The sequence below is a fragment of the Carassius carassius genome, chromosome 3 (genome assembly GCF_963082965.1).
Source record: "Carassius carassius chromosome 3, fCarCar2.1, whole genome shotgun sequence".
NCBI classification, from domain to species: domain Eukaryota; kingdom Metazoa; phylum Chordata; class Actinopteri; order Cypriniformes; family Cyprinidae; genus Carassius; species Carassius carassius.
The window spans coordinates 1852156-1870511 of NC_081757.1; the positions used below are offsets into that span (position 1 = coordinate 1852156).

At 39.9% G+C, this 18356-nt stretch overlaps 1 protein-coding gene across 4 annotated transcripts; it reads left to right on the forward strand.

Annotated features, from left to right (window-relative positions):
* Positions 1 to 12184, forward strand: LOC132115892 (splicing factor 3B subunit 2-like). 4 transcript variants are annotated; one of them, XM_059524300.1, is made up of 22 exons: positions 1 to 179; positions 764 to 807; positions 889 to 958; positions 1072 to 1199; positions 1507 to 1569; positions 2305 to 2434; positions 4901 to 5004; positions 5092 to 5200; positions 5395 to 5495; positions 5578 to 5763; positions 6001 to 6123; positions 6202 to 6282; positions 6756 to 6983; positions 7225 to 7374; positions 7452 to 7541; positions 7638 to 7745; positions 8222 to 8329; positions 8464 to 8609; positions 8713 to 8814; positions 9951 to 10050; positions 10972 to 11166; positions 11962 to 12184. In XM_059524300.1, exons 1-22 carry the CDS (start codon positions 74 to 76, stop codon positions 12031 to 12033), a joined length of 2544 nt encoding a protein of 847 aa, XP_059380283.1. In that variant the 5' UTR covers positions 1 to 73; the 3' UTR covers positions 12034 to 12184. The 4 variants fall into 4 exon arrangements, with proteins under 4 accessions (XP_059380283.1, XP_059380291.1, XP_059380297.1 ...); XM_059524308.1 differs by having other exon boundaries at positions 889 to 948; positions 1065 to 1199; XM_059524314.1 differs by lacking the exon at positions 1507 to 1569.
* Positions 12185 to 18356: the final 6172 nt, after the last annotated feature.

Consider the following 18356-nt stretch of genomic DNA (forward strand, 5'->3'; position numbering starts at 1 on the left):
AGCCCGTTGCGGAAGTGCGTGGCGTTCCCGTGATCCCTTGCGGCTGAACGCGTTTGTTCCGTAGAGCTTCATCATGGCTAGCGACGGGCCGCCGGGCGCTGATTCAAATCCCGATATTAACACATGGACCCACGGAGAGCTGCAGGCCAAGCTGGCCGAGCTCGGAGCTCCTAACATGGGTGAGATGAACGCGTGTGAACACGAGCTCTGTGGCTCTGTTTGTGTCTTGCGAGCTAGCGTTAGCCGCTTAGCCTGTTATGTCCCTGTCTGCTGCTCAGGTCTTCACTGCACGAAACCTCGCGTTATAAAGTGTGTCCGCATGTAAACACGTCTTATGGAAAACTGTGTTTACATTTATTCGTGTAAGTGAAGTCGCTTGTGTGTGTGTGTGTGTGTGTGGGTGGGTGTGTGTGTGTGTGTGTGTGTGTGTGTGTGTGTGTGTGTGTGTGTGTGTGTGTGTGTGTGTGTGTGTGTGTGTTTGTTAGTGTTGTAACACTGAAAACTTTTATCTACAGCACCTAAACACCACACATGCTGCTCATTAAAAATCATGTTTAATTCAGTCAAATGTTGTTTATCATATGTGATACAAAAACAAACATGATCTTTACGTAATATCCTAAAGATTATCGGCCTAAAAGGAACCATCGGAAGATTTGACCCATACAGTGTATTGTTGTCTATTGCTACAAATATACCTGAGCTGCTATGACTGGTTTTGTTCTCCAGAGTCCCATATCTGTGTGTGTTTTCTGTTGTTCAGGTCCCAGAGAGCAGCTCATAGAGCGACTGAAACCTTACGCACAGGTAACTTACGCACGCTTTAACTGCAGATCTGCTCATGAGATGCATTTCTTTGTCTGAGCTGTACATTGATCTCTTCTGCAGTCTGGGATGATCTTAACTAAACCGAACATGCAAGGAGACGACAAGGTCATGACTACTACGGTACTGCCATGTTTTGTTTATTCTCTCTCTGGCTTTGTTTATATTAGTTGTGTTTGTAAAGACCAGTATCTCTGTGTTTGAGAATCTGTGTGTGTGTGTGTGTGTGTGTGTGTCAGATGCCAGGTCTGCCGCCCATGCCCCCGATGCCCTCCATGCCCCTGCCGCCGGGCATGAACATGATGCAGGCCATGAACATGATGGGGGGTCCTCCACCCATCCACATGATGCAGCACGACGACAGAGCCACGCAGGTGAGAGACACAGCTCTGTGTGTGAAACATTACAATTCAACCTCAGGTGCATGACTTTACCAGCAAGCTCCACTTCTGTAGCTCAGTCACTTCTATCAGACAGTCCTTTTAATTTGTGCAATACGTTCTGAGCGTTACTGATCAGATATATGCACGATTGCATCTCGTTCATCATCAATAAACACAAACTCTCACATGATTAACTTAAAGATTTGAACTAATTAGAATTAAAATGCAATGCTAAACAGGTTAAATGGTGTACCACAGTTAGGAGTTTCACTTGGGTCACAGCTGTGTGTGTGTTCAGGGTGATTCACGAGTGATGGGTGAACAGATGAAGGAGCAGGAACTCCTGGAGCAGCAGAAACGGGTGAGAAAGACTCTTATTGCCGTATTCAACCGTGCTGCTGAATTCAGAAGGATTTCTGTCAGGCAACCTCAGTTGTTTGATTGTGAATTATTTCTTATGCACTACTGCTAAAACCTTTGGGATTTATGATTAAATTAAATTTATGCATTTAGCAGACACTTTTATCCAAAGCGACTTAAAGTGCATTCAGTGCATCAATTTTTACCTATCATGTGTTCCCGGGGAATCGAACCCACAACCTTTTATTTTATTATAATTATAATACATTTTTAGATTTATTCAGGAAGGATGCATTCAGTTGATCAAAAGTGACATTTAAGCCATGTTACAATATGTTTGAGCTTTGTATTCATCAAAGAATCCTGATAAAAATGTCACAATTTTTACAAAACTATTGAACAGAACAGCTGTTTTCAACATTGATAATGTTTCGGATCAGAATGATTTCTGAAGATCATGTGACGCTGAAGACTGGAGGAATGAAGCTGAAAATACAGCGGAGCATCACAGAAATAAATTACACTTTAAGACACATTCACAAGGGAAAATATTTTGGAATATTGCAGTTTTTACTGTATTTTATTTCAAAATAAATATTGAGCATTAAAGACAGAAAACAAATCATACAGATCACAATCTTTTATATGGTCTAAATGTTTTGATGTGTCTTCTGTGACGTAGATTGTGCGTGTGTTAAGTTTGTACAAATAAAGTGTATGTTTGTCTCTCTCTCAGGCTGCTATGCTTCTGGAACATGAGAGGCAGCAGGAACTTGCTAAAATCCAGCAGGGGGCTCCACCAGGCACCAGAGGACCTGAACTGGGACCACGACCCAACCTCCTGCCCCCCATCCCGCCTCTCAGAGGTCAGCGCCCCTCGGCCTTCATACTGCAGAAACATGGCAAAACACTGATTACCCAGGATGCTCTGAATTTGATGTTAAAGGTGCTGTATGTAGGATTGACACAGAGTCAAATTCAAAATGTTGAAGAGGGTTTTTTTCACCCGGCTCCTCCTCCTCAGACTCCTCAGACCAGATTGATGACACAAACCGGAACGAGCAAACTCAACAATGAATTAAATCTAGGGCTGTGAATCTTTGGCAAGGCAGCGATTCGATTACAATTCATAGGTTTTCGATTCGATTCAAGAACGATTTTTGAAAATTTAGAACGATTCGATTCACAATTAAATTCGATTCGATTATAACGATTCGATTCTGCATTCTTTAAGTGCATTCACGGGATTATTTAAATGCTTCTACTAAATTCTTTAAATGCTTAGTCAGGGGCAAATTACAGTAGCATTTATGGTTAGAGAACCATAGGTTAGAAAGAAAAAAAACTTTTGTCCATTGTTAAATGCTAGTTTAATGATGCGACATGGCATACGTAAAAATGTAAGCCAAGTTTTTAAAAAAGAGCTTAAAGAATATTATGTATAAGCTAACATTTTGTCACACCAGGGGCGTAGCCATAATTTCAGAAGTGACAGAAATGTCAAATACAATCATTTTATGTATGTAGCCTATATAATAATAATTATTATTATTATTTATTTATGTTTACAAGGAATTATCTTCTTTTTTTAATTACTTTTAATTAGCTGTAATAAATCAAATACACTGCTGGACAATAATCAATCATTTGTAATCGATATTTTTTTCCTAATGGCAGTTTTATGATATATACTAGGCTACATTTAATTAGCAATTATTTAAATTTTCTGCACAGAATAAGGTAAAAAATATACTTTATCGTTTCTGTACTGTAATAAATGTCAATTAGCACTGCATCATTCATAAATTGTTTGTGGGTTTCATCAGTTCATTCTGCTTTTATTCAGTTTAGCTGCAGATATAGCCTGGCACGTCTATGAGAGCGAGATCGCTTCTCTTTCAGTGTGAAAACGTCTTCATCTCTATTTAACTTTTCCTCTCCATCAGCGAATGATTCTGAGAGAAAACGCGCCAGATGTCTGTTTGCAAATGAAACAAACGCTACTTTCATGCATCTGATTATCAGATAAATCTCGCGCTCTTATTTCAAGGTCGTTGTTAATGCTGTGGTTAATTTTAAAAGTTTCCTTCGTATATTCGGTTCAACCGCATTGTTTAAAAACATTTATCATTCAATGGATCCGTGCATATGATTTAGACACTTACATTTCTGCTCCGTCCATGCAATAAATACAGCTGTCGTTGGCTCCGGTAACTCCGTCGGTAAGATGCAGAGAGCCATTGACAAACTACAGAAAAGTAAAACTACTTTAAGTTAGCATTACTGGCCACGAGACCTATAGATCACACGTCAGCTGCGTCAGAGACGAACGGAGCGCGAGCGCAATCCTGTGACAGTCTCACATCAGGCGGTGAACAGTGGAGCGCGTGAAGGACAGATAAGAGGCACGATTCACGAACACTCTTCAAGGTCTACATTAATTCGTGCGTGTAGTAATTTAATGTGTATACATTTTGAAAGCATTGAATCGCTATAGAAATCGGGATTCATTGGATTCTTAGCATTTTGAATCGATTACTGTCCAAGATCGGCGATTCACGATTCAAAAATCATGTTTCAAGATCGATGCATATGAATCGACAGGGTTTGTAATCGATGCATCGAGAAAACGAATGAATCGTTACACCCCTAATTAAATCAAATACGCTGTGCTTTCCACCAACTGGCAACCCGGGGTGATGATATACAATTGGATAAACTGGCAATGCGAGGGTTTCACAAACCAAAACAGACAGATATTCTGGCCCGGGACACATTTTCACAGGAGAATAACTTACTGTAGCATTGTTTCTCTCATACAGCACCTTTAACCTGATGTGATGATATGCTGATTGGATGCCCTTTGGTTTTACTTCACTGATAATATATAATAGGCTTTTTTTTTTACTTGCACTGGTTAATTTTGAGATTTAAGATATATTTGGCTTTTCATTACATGCGGTTTCAGACTAGTGGAAAGAAAGCATTCACAATACACATTTAAGTGTTTATTTTAGTGCACTGTAGATTTTAGTCCTAGCACTTTTTAAAGGTTGTTTTCTCAAAATGTTCAGATTTATTTTCTGGAAATGAATGCAAGTGCATATTTACTTACGTAATGCCTCATTTGTATATTCAAACATAACATTCAGAAAACTTGTAACACTAAAAAAAAAAAGTTTGCAATGTGTTCCATCAACATAGGGAGTGTTTAATTACTATTTATTTTTTTATTGGACCCAATTCACCTTATTTGTCTTGCCTTTTGTGAACCAGACTAGATTGAGATCAGAGTGATTTTAACTTTAAACATGATCTCTGTCCTGCTGTAGTAGGGACTCCGGGTGGCCCCGCCCCTCCAGGAGTTTCTCTGGTGCCCCAATCTGCCAATCAACGACAGAAGGTCCCGCCCCCTCCAGGAGAAGACGCCAGAGAGGTGTGAGACCCTGAGCGCCTCAGCACATGAACGGTCTGACACACAAACCCAGTCTCTTCACTCATCTTGACCTGTTTGTTTGTGCAGTCGTGGCAGGGTGAGGATGTGGGCATCGGGCCCAAGATCCCTCAGGCTCTGGAGAAGATCCTGCAGCTGAAGGAGATGAGGCAGGAGCAGCTCAGCGTCGCCCCTACAGGTCACTGCCAATCCACAGGGCCACCTTAATGCTGCTAATGATCGGATTCACTCGAGCACATCAAGTCTAATCATCAGAGGAGAAACACTCAGTTTAGTTTTCAGACTCCAGTTTGAGAGCTGAAGGCTTGTGTTGTGTTGCTTGTGTTCAGACAGTGTAGAAATAATCATTTCTGCTGCTGGTTTTATCCACAGAGGGCTATGATGAGCAGGAGACCGCTGACATGGATCTGAATAATTCCTCCGCCCGCGGATACTCAGACGAGGACGATGAGAGTGGTCTTTCTAAAAAAGATGTAGGTGTCCGCACATCTGTGAGCAGCATTGGCGAGGCTCTCGTTGATCTGACTTACTGAGTTGCTCCTCGTTTACTTCTAGAAAAATCGCAAGCGCAGGAACAGGAAGAAGAAGAACAAAAAGAAGAGGCAGCAGGAGGAGGAGGAGAAGAAGAAAGAGGAGAGCAATGACAAGGAGCCCGAGGTGGAGATCGAGTACGTGACGGAGGAGCCTGCGGTCTACGACCCCAACTACATCATCTTCAAGAGGATCTTTGAGGCTTTCAAGGTCAGAAAATGCTACATTCGTTGATGTTTTGAGATGAGGAGCTTCCAGAAAGAATATTTGTTGAAACTAAACCGCAAAACTTGGTGTTTGATGTGAGAAAAAGTGTAAAGAATGACGCTTGTTTGGAGTTTGATCTGCTGCTTGCTTCACACTCATCCATCACAGTTTGACATTTTAAAGACTGAACATAACTCTCGTGTTTCGATGGATGTGGCACTCAATGGCTTTCTATCACAGCTGACAGATGATGTGAAAAAGGAGAAGGAAAAGGAGCCAGAGAAGCCTGAAAAGCCAGAAATCCTTTCGTTTAAGAAGAAGGGGTTCGAGCTGGAGAAGAGAGACAGCGACGACAGCGACGAGGTGAGTTGAAGGCCACTTCCACATCTGTAGTTTCCTGACGGTATTCCTGTCTAACGCCGTCCACTTCCTGTTTGACAGGATACCAAAAAGGACTTGCCCAAGTTGTCCAAAAAGAAGCTCAGGAGGATGAACCGGCTGACGGTGGCAGAGCTCAAACAGGTAACAAATGTGCAATTCTCTTCGTTTGATCAAAATGACTCCTAAAATCACTTCTGAGTTCAATACCTTTAGATTTAGATGTTTTAACTGTAAATGAGCTTGAAGGAATAGTTGAAGTAAAATTTACTCCGGTCATAAAAGATAGTTTTTTAGCATTGCATGACTCGCTCAGCAACGGATGCTCTGCAGTGAATGGGTGCCGTCAGAATGAGAGTCCAAACTGCTGATAAAAACATCACAATAATCCACAGCACTCCATCAGTTAAAGGAAGTAACCTCGTTCTGACGGCACCCATTCACTGCAGAGCATCCTTTTCTGAGCGAGTCATGCAATGTCTAATTTCTCCAAATGTTAAAGTACATTATCAGCTAATTTCGGCTGATCTAATCCTTTAATATGAAATGCACAGCACTAAGCCGTCTTAGTGGTGATCCAGTGGTGTCTTCAGTGTTTCTTGATGTGTGTCGCTCAGCTTGTGGCGCGTCCAGACGTGGTGGAGATGCACGACGTGACGGCGCAGGAGCCCAAGCTGCTGGTTCACCTGAAGGCCACCAGGAACACGGTACCTGTGCCCCGTCACTGGTGCTTCAAGAGGAAGTACCTGCAGGGCAAGAGAGGCATCGAGAAGCCTCCGTTTGAGCTGCCCGAGTTCATCAGGAGAACCGGCATCCAGGAGATGAGAGAAGCCCTGCAGGAGAAGGTACACGCACACTCACACCTTCTGTTCCTGAGCAAGGTCATAAAACAACAGTGTGCACGACTTCTCTTTTATATTCAACACTATAGTTTGTTTATAAAGATGTGTCTGCCTGAATGTCTGTGTGGTTCAGCGCTCATGTTCTTAAGAGACCGCCGCGCTTGAGTGACGCTTGTAATATTGTGAATCCGCTTCATTTAAACGTTCTGCTGTCAGCTTCACTGGCGTCTCTGTGTTCCTGCAGGAAGACGCCAAAACCATGAAGACCAAAATGAGAGAGAAAGTTCGGCCCAAGATGGGGAAGATCGACATCGACTACCAGAAGCTGCACGACGCCTTCTTCAAATGGCAGATCAAGCCCAAGCTCACCATCCACGGGGACCTGTATTACGAGGTGCGCTTGTTATCTGATGTGAGTGATGATGACACTCCTGGAGCGTTACTAACTCTGCTCTGGTGGTCATGTGTCAGGGTAAAGAGTTCGAGACGCGGCTGAAGGAGAAGAAGCCGGGCGATCTGTCTGCTGAGCTGCGAGTGGCTCTCGGGATGCCCACAGGACCCGTGAGTGCTTCATCCTGCGCTGCTATACACAACACAGCATTTCCAGCTGTGAAACTACACTCTTCTGTGATTCTCTGTGTGTGTGTGTCTCCGCAGAACTCTCACAAAGTTCCTCCTCCGTGGCTGATCGCCATGCAGAGATACGGACCTCCACCCTCGTACCCAAACCTGAAGATCCCCGGCCTGAACGCCCCCATCCCTGAGGTCAGACACACTCAGAGAAATACTACTTTCATAACACCTTGCACGATTGCTCTCATCATTAGAAGACTAACTTCAATTTAAATTAAGTTTTTGTACGCAGATTGCATGCATGTATAATGAATCATTTTATGATCACAGTTTCTGTGCGTCATCGATATTTGCCCATGGTTTATCCTGAAAACGTTTCATATTCCTTTAGCATTTGTGTTATGCTTCATTGGTCACAAACCTTCACAAACAGAACAGAATAGTTTAAATCAGAGACAATTATTGCTTCCAGCAGTGATGCACAGATCTTTAAGAGACTTTGGTCTGTAGTCAGGTATAAAGTAACGTGTAACACCAATCTACTGATGCATGGGTCTCCATTAGAGGATCTTAAGACACCGTTCTCTGAATCTGTTGTGCAGGTTCAAGCTCATTAGTGTAGAGCTCGTATAAATCTTCCTGATGAGGTGTGTGTGTGTGTGTTTCAGGGCTGTTCGTTTGGGTATCATGCGGGCGGATGGGGTAAACCTCCTGTGGACGAGACGGGCAGACCGCTGTACGGAGACGTGTTCGGCACCAACGCCATAGACTTCCATGTGAGCAAACCACCAAATCACATCCTGAACACGTGCCTCATTGCTTTTACTGAACTGGTGTTCTGGGGTGGGAGTCTAATCTGAATCATTCACTGTGAGGAGATCTAACTGAGTCTGCGTGATCATGTTTGCAGGCCAAAGCAGAGGAGGAGGAAGTGGATCGAACCCCGTGGGGCGAGCTGGAGGCGTCTGATGAAGAGTCCTCTGAGGAAGAGGAGGAGGAGGAGGAGAGCGACGAGGAGAAACCGGATGAAACGGGCTTCTTCACGCCTGCAGACAGGTGCTGCTCCTCTCTGATTGGCTCGTGTGTGTGTGTGTGTGTGTGTGTGTGTGTGTTTGAGACATGAGGACTCACAGATGTCTGTTCTCTCGTTGTTTGACAGCGGCTTGATCACGCCGGGCGGCTTCTCGTCCGTTCCTGCCGGCATGGAGACCCCAGAGCTCATCGAGCTCAGGAAGAAGAAGATCGAGGAGGCCATGGACGGGTGAGTGTCTGTCTGTGAGCAAACACCAGCTTATGTGAGGAGCAGAGCCAGATTTAAGGCCCTGTTCATTTAAAATCATCTGCTCGTATGAAATTCATTTTTGGACTTTTAGACAATTTTAACGTTTCCATGCATGTGTCTATATATATATATGTGTGTGTGTGTGTGTCTGTGTGCATGAGCCATAAAGGCCTGATGCATCATATGAGTTTCTATATATATGAGAGAGAGAGAGAGAGAGAGACAGATATATGAAATATCAGGTCTTTATGGCTCATGCTGTGATGTATTGAAAATATGGAGCTCATATTTGGAGGGAAAAGCACCTCTCTACACATGATTGTGTATATATATATTAATTTTCTCAATCAAGCTAACCAAGAAATATGCAATTTGGTGCAGATACTGTAATTTAAATGGCCAAAAAGTTATATGAAAGTCTGATATGTAATATATAAATCTATATATTCATAGCAGTATAACAGACTACTGACATGAAATGATATAAGTGTCATCACTCACTCTATATCTTCAATGATAAGTCTCAGTAAGGTGATATTAATGTTTAGTTTTATAAAAAAAAAAGCTGTGGTTTCAAAACATATTATGCAATACAATGATGATCGCGAGATGAACAGATAAACGTTCCTCGAAAGCCTAAATATCATATTTGATAATTAAGTAAACCTAAGTCGATTCAGTCCAGTAACAATATAGTTATTATGCATTAACTCTCTGAAAATCAGTGAAGGTTTCACCTCGTGAAGGATGTTTTGCATTTATACTTTCACTTGATTAAAATAAGTCTAAGCTGTCAGGCAGGTCGCAGAAGGCATGTGGCAGCTTGTGCAACAGGTTTAACAGCAATCGTTCGATCATGTCTTAATTCATCTATCAAGTATGACGGAGTAGGGTTAATTAACCCAGCAGTACATTGGCTGGATGTGTTTGTGCTCTGTGAGAGCGCTCGGACAGACCTCATGTGGCGATGATGCTTGATGATTCCTCTAGTGCTGCAGAAGCGGTGATGTGAGAACCACACACATCTGTGCCTCGTGTGTTTAGTGGTTTGAGCTCTGCAGGTGCTGTCTGGTGAGCTATCATGCTCATGTCACGCGTGTCTGTGTGTGTTTCAGAAACGAGACGCCTCAGCTGTTCACAGTGCTGCCGGAGAGGAGGACGGGGCCGGTTGGGGCCGCTATGATGGCGTCCACACACATCTACGACATGTCTACGGTACACACGCTTTTAAATTCTTTAAAGTGTTACGTGAACAGATTATCTCTTCATCTTTACTACTAGTTATTGCATGAAATAAACATGAGTGAACATCAGAAGGTGTTAAAACCAAACAACTTCACAAAACCTAATGTCTCGTAATTGTAAATGGCATAAAGACATTAATAAAACCTCTTCTAAATGTCACTTAATAAAAGCCAATGTCTCTAAACCTATTTGTCGATTAGAAAAACATAACTCTAGAGGAGCGTTTTTATAAATGTATGCAATATTGCATATTCATTATTTCACGTAACCTGTTAGCAAGTCTTCATTATTTATATGTATAATTAAATAGTAAATAAATGCTGATTCACGTACAATATTAATGCATTTACATTTTATATCATTTAAATGGGGCTTTTTTTATCTGATGGTAGATTATAGCTAAAAAAAAATGTATATAGCAAATGAATTTGGAGTTAATTAATTGTAACCATTAATATTGAGGTGTTTCCTTGTATAGTTGAGAGATGTAACCGATCTAAACGAATCGCATCATGATTCAAGATCCAGGCCTGCTATGCATCATCTTCCCATTTATATTTGCAAAAACAAAGCCTGGTGCATTAATAAGCATGAGATGAACAGTTGCAGAGTTGTGTACTGGTTTGTGTGTTTTATAGAAATAATTTCAGCATCCGCCTCGTATCCCAGAGTTCTCTCTTCTGCTTGATTTCAGCATCTAGATGACAGATAACCTTTGCAGGAGCGCTGGCTTCACATCTCCATCAGATCTCTCACATGCAAATCACTCCATCCATATGGCACTCAACTAACATGACCGCGAGAGATAAACGAGCAGCAGCTGGGTGGAGGAAATGTCCACTGTATACTGTCTTTATCAGATCGCTGACCGTGTGTTCCTCTGTGGTGCAGACGGTGACCAGCCGAAAGGGTGGAGTCTCGGTGCTGGGCGGAGACTCTCAGGGGGTGGAGGTGGCTCTGGCGCCGGAGGAGCTGGAGCTCGACCCCATGGCCATGACGCAGAAGTACGAGGAGCACGTCAGAGAGCAGCAGGTGGAGAAAGAGGACTTCAGCGACATGGTGGCCGAGCACGCCGCCAAACAGAAGGTGAGATCAGATGCATGCGCTCAGTCAGTCATAAACCGAGATCAGACTAACAAACAGGAACTTATATCCTGGGCAAGTGCTTTAGTTTAAGCTTCTCTTCATTTCCATTATTGTCTAAGCTTGAGAGCTTAGTTTTGTTCATGATTCTCACTAAATTATTAAATGACCATCTATCCAGCTTTAAAAAAAAAAACATTCTTATGATTTTCCTCATTGGTTAGATGCTTTGAACAAATGTATCTCCAACAAATGTATTCCAATTAAATGAATAATTCTGCTTTACCTTTATGCTTTATATAATTAATAGGCTACATATTTTTATATTACATATATATTTACACCTATACATATTACATATGTTTATTATGCATATTTGTTTTTAGTATATATACATAATTGATTATATAAACAATTTCTAAATATTTTTAACTTTTTTTGTAAAAAAAAAACATTTTACATTACATTATCACACTGATACTCAATGTGCATAATTGCCATGAAAATCACTACATTGTATAGGATTTCTTGTCTTCACACCAAATTTTTCACATTTTTGATTTAAGGTAAAAATTACCTATTTTTTTTTTTTTAATGCTTTGCAAAAGGATGCTATAATAAAATAAAGCATTCTTATCACCATATTAATTTCTGCATTAAAAGCAATACATATATATTTTCTAGTGAAGCCGGTTTGTGTCTCTGATAAACGAAGGTGTTTGGTGTATCATCTTTGTAAATGGTTAGTGTGTTTTTACCAGTGTTTCCTGAAATATTTTTCTTCTGTGTTCCTTGCAGCAAAAGAAGCGCAAGGCGCAGCCGCAGGACACACGCTCTGGAGCGAAGAAATACAAAGAGTTCAAGTTCTAGCCCTGCGCTGACCTTCATCCTTCATTTCTTACTCTCTTGAACTGCTGATGTCGTGTAGAAGAGCCCTAGTGTTTGTGCGTCACATGATAATGAGCCACGTTTTTCATTTATGCTTGATGTTTTTGTAAATAAAATACCAGTCCATGAAAAACTGATGTTATGGTGTTTTATTTCTTTAATATGTCACCCAATTTTTTTTTTTTTTAGGTTTACCCAATTAAGAAATAGTTATAGTAGTTATTTTTATAGACATGCTCAACTCTAAAATATTGAATTGGCAATAAATGAATCCCTGAGTGTTGACTTTGTAACATTTGTAACATCCCCATCAACTGAAACCACAGGAAACGTTTGTATTTATTTGTGATGGATTTGAGGTTTAATCTTGGGTCCGCAGTGAGCCGCTCAGGCCAGCAGGGGGCGAGTGAGAGCGTCTTCAGGAAGTCTGACCATCACCTGATGTCTGGGATATGTTTTGACCTACATAACACTTTCACTGTCGCTTGATCTCAGATGAGAGCAGACAACACTCGTTTCCTATCAAACACGGCGCATCAGTGGGCAAGATCCAGTTTGGCACATTCCAGACGTCGTCCAAACACTGACTTCACTGTCTTGAATATCATCTCCGTTCTTCATTGGCATCATGATTTCTGATGAGCGAGACATGAGTTTTATTCAGGAAGATGTGCTGGTGCTCACTGCACACTAAACGCCAGTCATGTTTCCTTATGGAAGCCCATTTCTGCCACAGAACAAAAATCACAATTATGATACAAGTTGAAAATGAGATACTAAGTCATCAAGGAGATAAAAATAGCAATTATGGTGAAAAATTTTATTAATTTAAATTTAGATCAGTTATGATATTCTAAATTATGAAGAAAAAAGTGAGTTAAAGTCAGCTAGAAACATTGACTACGAGATAGAAAGTCAATTATGACAGTAGAATTATGAGATAGTAAGTCATATTTATGACACACATCTAAATTATAAAATTCTAAGATATCAATAGGAGATAAAAAAGGAATTATGGCATAAAGTGAGATTGAGAATGAATGTCACTTATGACAAGTTGCGATTATGACAATGATGATTTGTGCAAAAATTATGACAAGTCAGTTACAGTATAAAAAGTAGAACGTTTGAAAAAAATTAACTTTAATATATAAAGTTACAATTATGAGATAAAAAGTCATAGTTATAACAAAAAGTAAAAGTACAAAAAATGGATATTCTGACCAAAAAAAATGAAAAGACAGATGGTCAATTATGAAAAAACGTTAAGGTGGAAATATTGAGATTGAAGTTTTGTAATTTAATTTAGGCCTATTAGAAAAGTAATAATTGAAACTTTTATCTCATAATTTGACTTTTTTTTTTTCAACTTTGTCGTATTTTTTTTTTTTTACTCTATTTACAGTTTTTCATGATTTTGACTTATAATTTCATCTTTTTATCTCATAATGAATGACAATAGCACACTCTTGAAATGTTATGTCAGAATTATTATTAACCAAAGCATGTTTTTTTTTTCTTGTGTGGCTGAAGTGGGCCTCCATACTTTTCACATGAAAGTTTGACAATCTTTTTATATTCCTCTACTTTACAAGCGCATAAATGCACTTCTGCATGACTAAACTGTGCAGACTGGAGTGACTCAACTAATCAGCGGTTTGATTTGAATACCCACAACATCCACAGCATCCTTGAGCTGTCCTCGTTAACAGATGAAGTCATAACACACACACACGTCTCAGGAGACGTCCAGCTGTGTCATGCATTGGTCAGCATCAGCTGGTCACACTCTCTCCATCAGACGCCTGCGAGCTGATAAATATAGATGTGCTTTCATCACCAGCCTCCTCCGTGGTTCCCACCGCTCACTGGACAAATAATATCTGTCTGCCTGGAAATGTGTGAGGAAACGGCAGGTGTTTTCTAATCTCAGTGGCCTGCTGCGACACAGGGGTCATTTCTGATTGACCCTCAGTCCTGACGTGTGTATATTAGGACAGGACGGGATCATTGTCATATAATCCAGGCTCATTATAATGTGGCTGATCACATGACCAGCTCAACGAAGCACAGTCAGTGTTGTCCTAAGATGACCTGAAGAGTCTGTTGTGATGGTTGTGAGATTATTCAGAAGCATGTAAACTGGACATTTTGACTCGGGCCGACTGATTAATTAGAGTTGAGACAAACTCAGTGTCCATTAATGGCCTTTAATACTGTTTTTAACCCAAATATTTGATACCAAAACTGATATTAGCACACAGTGTTGACCGATAAATGTAAAAAAAAAAAAAAAAAAACAGAAAACGTGTTGATCGATAGATTAACAAAATAGACCTTATTTTTATTTATATAATACAGTTTAATATTTAAGTTTAATGATTTAACTTAATAATGAGATGTACACAACATTAAATAATGCATTTTTTTTTATGATTTTAAAGTGATTTAAAGTTACTTCATAATTAAGCATTTTTTTTTATCGGTTTAAACTTTTTGTCAATTATAACTTTGTATCTCATAATTCTTATATTTTATCTCATAATGGTTGACATTATACGATAAAACAAATGAGATAATCTTTATCTCATAATTTTGACTTAAAATCTCATAATTCATTAAATTAATATTTTTTATTTCAAAGTGATATATTTTACTTCATAATTTAGCATTTGTTTGTCAATTTGTTACTCAGTATCTCATAATTCTTATATTTTATCTCATAATGGTTGACATGCGATAAAATGTTAATGATATAATCTTTATCTCATAATTTTGACTTAAAATCTCATAATTCATTAAATGAATGTTTTATATTTATATTTTAAAGTGATACATGTCATTATTATGACTTTTAACTTCATAATTTAGCAAGTTTCTGACTTAGTATCTCGTCATTGCGACATTTTATCTCATAATGTTTTTTTATTTTTTTTTATCTCATAATGTCAACTATTTTTATCTTATATAATTTTGACATTAAATCTCATGGTTTCAAATTGTCATGTCATAATTTTGACTTGTATCAATTATGACTTTTTAGGTCAAAGTTATAATTTTCCAAAGCACAATTTGTGGCAAACAAAAAAATTACAGCAATCTGACATATTCACTCAAATCCACTGAAATAATATTTTATATCTAAATATATAATATAAAATATGTCACCGTTTGAGACGGATATGAATGAAGCAGTTCTACTGTGGATTTACTGTATATCTGACATCTATACATGAACTAACGCACGACGAGGAGTCATTCTGGCAGCGCTAAACCCTCTCAAATTTGACCCACATTGGTACCATCAATAGTTCATGAATTCTTAATGATGGTTCAGTGGGTCTGAATGTGTTTATTCTGCTCCTTAAGTGCTTTGTGATGGAGTAAAGCAATCTGAGCAAAGAAAACGTGAAAAGATTTTGAGAGATAATTTTTCTGGTTGATTTCAGTCACTTTTGGCCTGTTTGTAAAATTATCTGTATTGTATTTTCTAACACTGGGTGCTGTTATTTGTTAATGAATGGTGGATTTCTGACAGGTACAATTTTAGTTTATGTTTATATCATAAATAAATCTCCATTTTTACCCGATCAACAAATATGATAACACTTTACAGATCTATCAGCAGATCCATCCCTCCACTTACGCGCTAAATTATTATCTGTGGCACCACACACACTTAGAAAAGTGCTGCTGGGGGTTTTGTTGTGCTGTATTTTAGGAGAAAATTACATCCAATATGCCTTTTATCCTGCGCTACTATTAAAACACATCATATATTTTAAGCCATTTTGGATAAAAGCGTCTGCTGAATGCACACACACACACACACACACACATATATGTATATACAGGTGCTGGTCATATAATTAGAATATCATCAAAAAGTTTATTTCACTAATTCCATTCAAAAAGTGAAACTTGTATATTATATTCATTCATTGCACGCATACTGATATATTTCAAATGTTTATTACTTTTAATTTTGATGATTATACCTGACAACTAAGGAATATCCCAAATTCAGTATCTCTGAAAATTTGAATATGGTGAAAAGGTTCAATATTGAAGACACCTGGTGCCACACTAATCAGCTAATTAACTCAAAACAACTGCAAAGCCTTTAAATGGTCTCTCAGTCTAGTTCTGTAGGCTACACAATCATGGGGAAGACTGCTGACTTAACAGTTGGCCAAAAGACGACCATTGACACCTTGCAGAAGAAGGGCAAGACAGAAAAGGTCATTGCGAAAGAGGCTGGCTGTTCACAGAGCTCTGTGTCCAAGCACATTAATAGAGAGGCGAAGGGAAGGAAAAGATGTGGTAGAAAAAAGGTGTATAAGCAATAGGGATAACTGCACCCTGGAGAGGATTGTGAAACAAAACCCATTCAAAAATGTGGGGGAGATTCACAAAGAGTGGACTGCAGCTGGAGTCAGTGCTTCAAGAACCACTACACACAGACGTATGCAACACATGGGTTTCAGCTGCGCACTCCTTGTGTCAAGCCACTCTTGAACAACACACAGCGTCAGAAGCGTCTCGCTTCAAAAAGGACTGGACTGCTGCTGAGTGGTCCAAAGTTATGTTCTCAGATGAAAGTAAATTTGGCATTTCCTTTGGATATCAGGATCCCTGGAGGAAGAGAGGAGAGGCACACAATCCACGTTGATATAAAATCTATGGGGCATTGTGAAGAGGAAGATGTGATATGCCAGACCCAAGAATGCAGAAGAGCTGAAGGCCACTATCAGAGCAACCTGGGCTCTCATAACACCTGAGCAGTGCCACAGACTGATCGACTCCATGCCACGCCGCATTGCTGCAGTCATTCAGGCAAAAGGAGCCCCAACTAAGTATTGAGTGCTGTACATGCTCATACTTTTCATGATCATACTTTTCAGTTGGCCAAGATTACTACAACCCGAATTCCGGAAAAGTTGGGACGTTTTTTAAATTTTAATAAAATGAAAACTAAAGGAATTTCAAATCACATGAGCCAATATTTTATTCACAATAGAACATAGATAACGTAGCAAATGTTTAAACTGAGAAATTTTACACTTTTATCCACTTAATTAGCTCATTTAAAATTTAATGCTTGCTACAGGTCTCAAAAAAGTTGGCACGGGGGCAACAAATGGCTAAAAAAGCAAGCAGTTTTGAAAAGATTCAGCTGGGAGAACATCTAGTTAATTGATATCAGGTCTGTAACATGATTAGCTATAAAAGCTTTGTCTTAGAGAAGCAGAGTCTCTCAGAAGTAAAGATGGGCAGAGGCTCTCCAATCTGTGAAAGACTGCGTAAAAAAATTGTGGAAAACTTTAAAAACAATGTTCCTCAACGTCAAATTGCAAAGGCTTTGCAAATCTCATCATCTACAGTGCATAACATCATCAAAAGATTCAGAGAAACTGGAGAAATCTCTGTGCGTAAGGGACAAGGCCGGAGACCTTTATTGGATGCCCGTGGTCTTCGGGCTCTCAGACGACACTGCATCACTCATCGGCATGATTGTGTCAATGACATTACTAAATGGGCCCAGGAATACTTTCAGAAACCACTGTCGGTAAACACAATCCACCGTGCCATCAGCAGATGCCAACTAAAGCTCTATCATGCAAAAAGGAAGCCATATGTGAACATGGTCCAGAAGCGCCGTCGTGTCCTGTGGGCCAAGGCTCATTTAAAATGGACTATTTCAAAGTGGAATAGTGTTTTATGGTCAGACGAGTCCAAATTTGACATTCTTGTTGGAAATCACGGACGCCGTGTCCTCCGGGCTAAAGAGGAAGGAGACCTTCCAGCATGTTATCAGCGTTCAGTTCAAAAGCCAGCATCTCTGATGGTATGGGGGTGCATAAGTGCATACGGTATGGGCAGCTTGCATGTTTTGGAAGGCTCTGTGAATGCTGAAAGGTATATAAAGGTTTTAGAGCAACATATGCTTCCCTCCAAACAACGTCTATTTCAGGGAAGGCCTTGTTTATTTCAGCAGGACAATGCAAAACCACATACTGAAGCTATAACAACAGCATGGCTTCGTCGTAGAAGAGTCCGGGTGCTAACCTGGCCTGCCTGCAGTCCAGATCTTTCACCTATAGAGAACATTTGGCGCATCATTAAACGAAAAATACGTCAAAGACGACCACGAACTCTTCAGCAGCTGGAAATCTATATAAGGCAAGAATGGGACCAAATTCCAACAGCAAAACTCCAGCAACTCATAGCCTCAATGCCCAGACGTCTTCAAACTGTTTTGAAAAGAAAAGGAGATGCTACACCATGGTAAACATGCCCCGTCC

Bases quoted from the DNA above. Each gene is read 5' to 3' on its own strand.
- LOC132115892 (XM_059524300.1), top strand. From the start codon at position 74: ATGGCTAGCGACGGGCCGCCGGGCGCTGATTCAAATCCCGATATTAAC. The intron at 8,330-8,463 runs GTGAGCAAACCA...TCATGTTTGCAG, and splicing joins CCAACGCCATAGACTTCCAT to GCCAAAGCAGAGGAGGAGGA. The intron at 8,610-8,712 runs GTGCTGCTCCTC...GTTGTTTGACAG, and splicing joins TTCTTCACGCCTGCAGACAG to CGGCTTGATCACGCCGGGCG.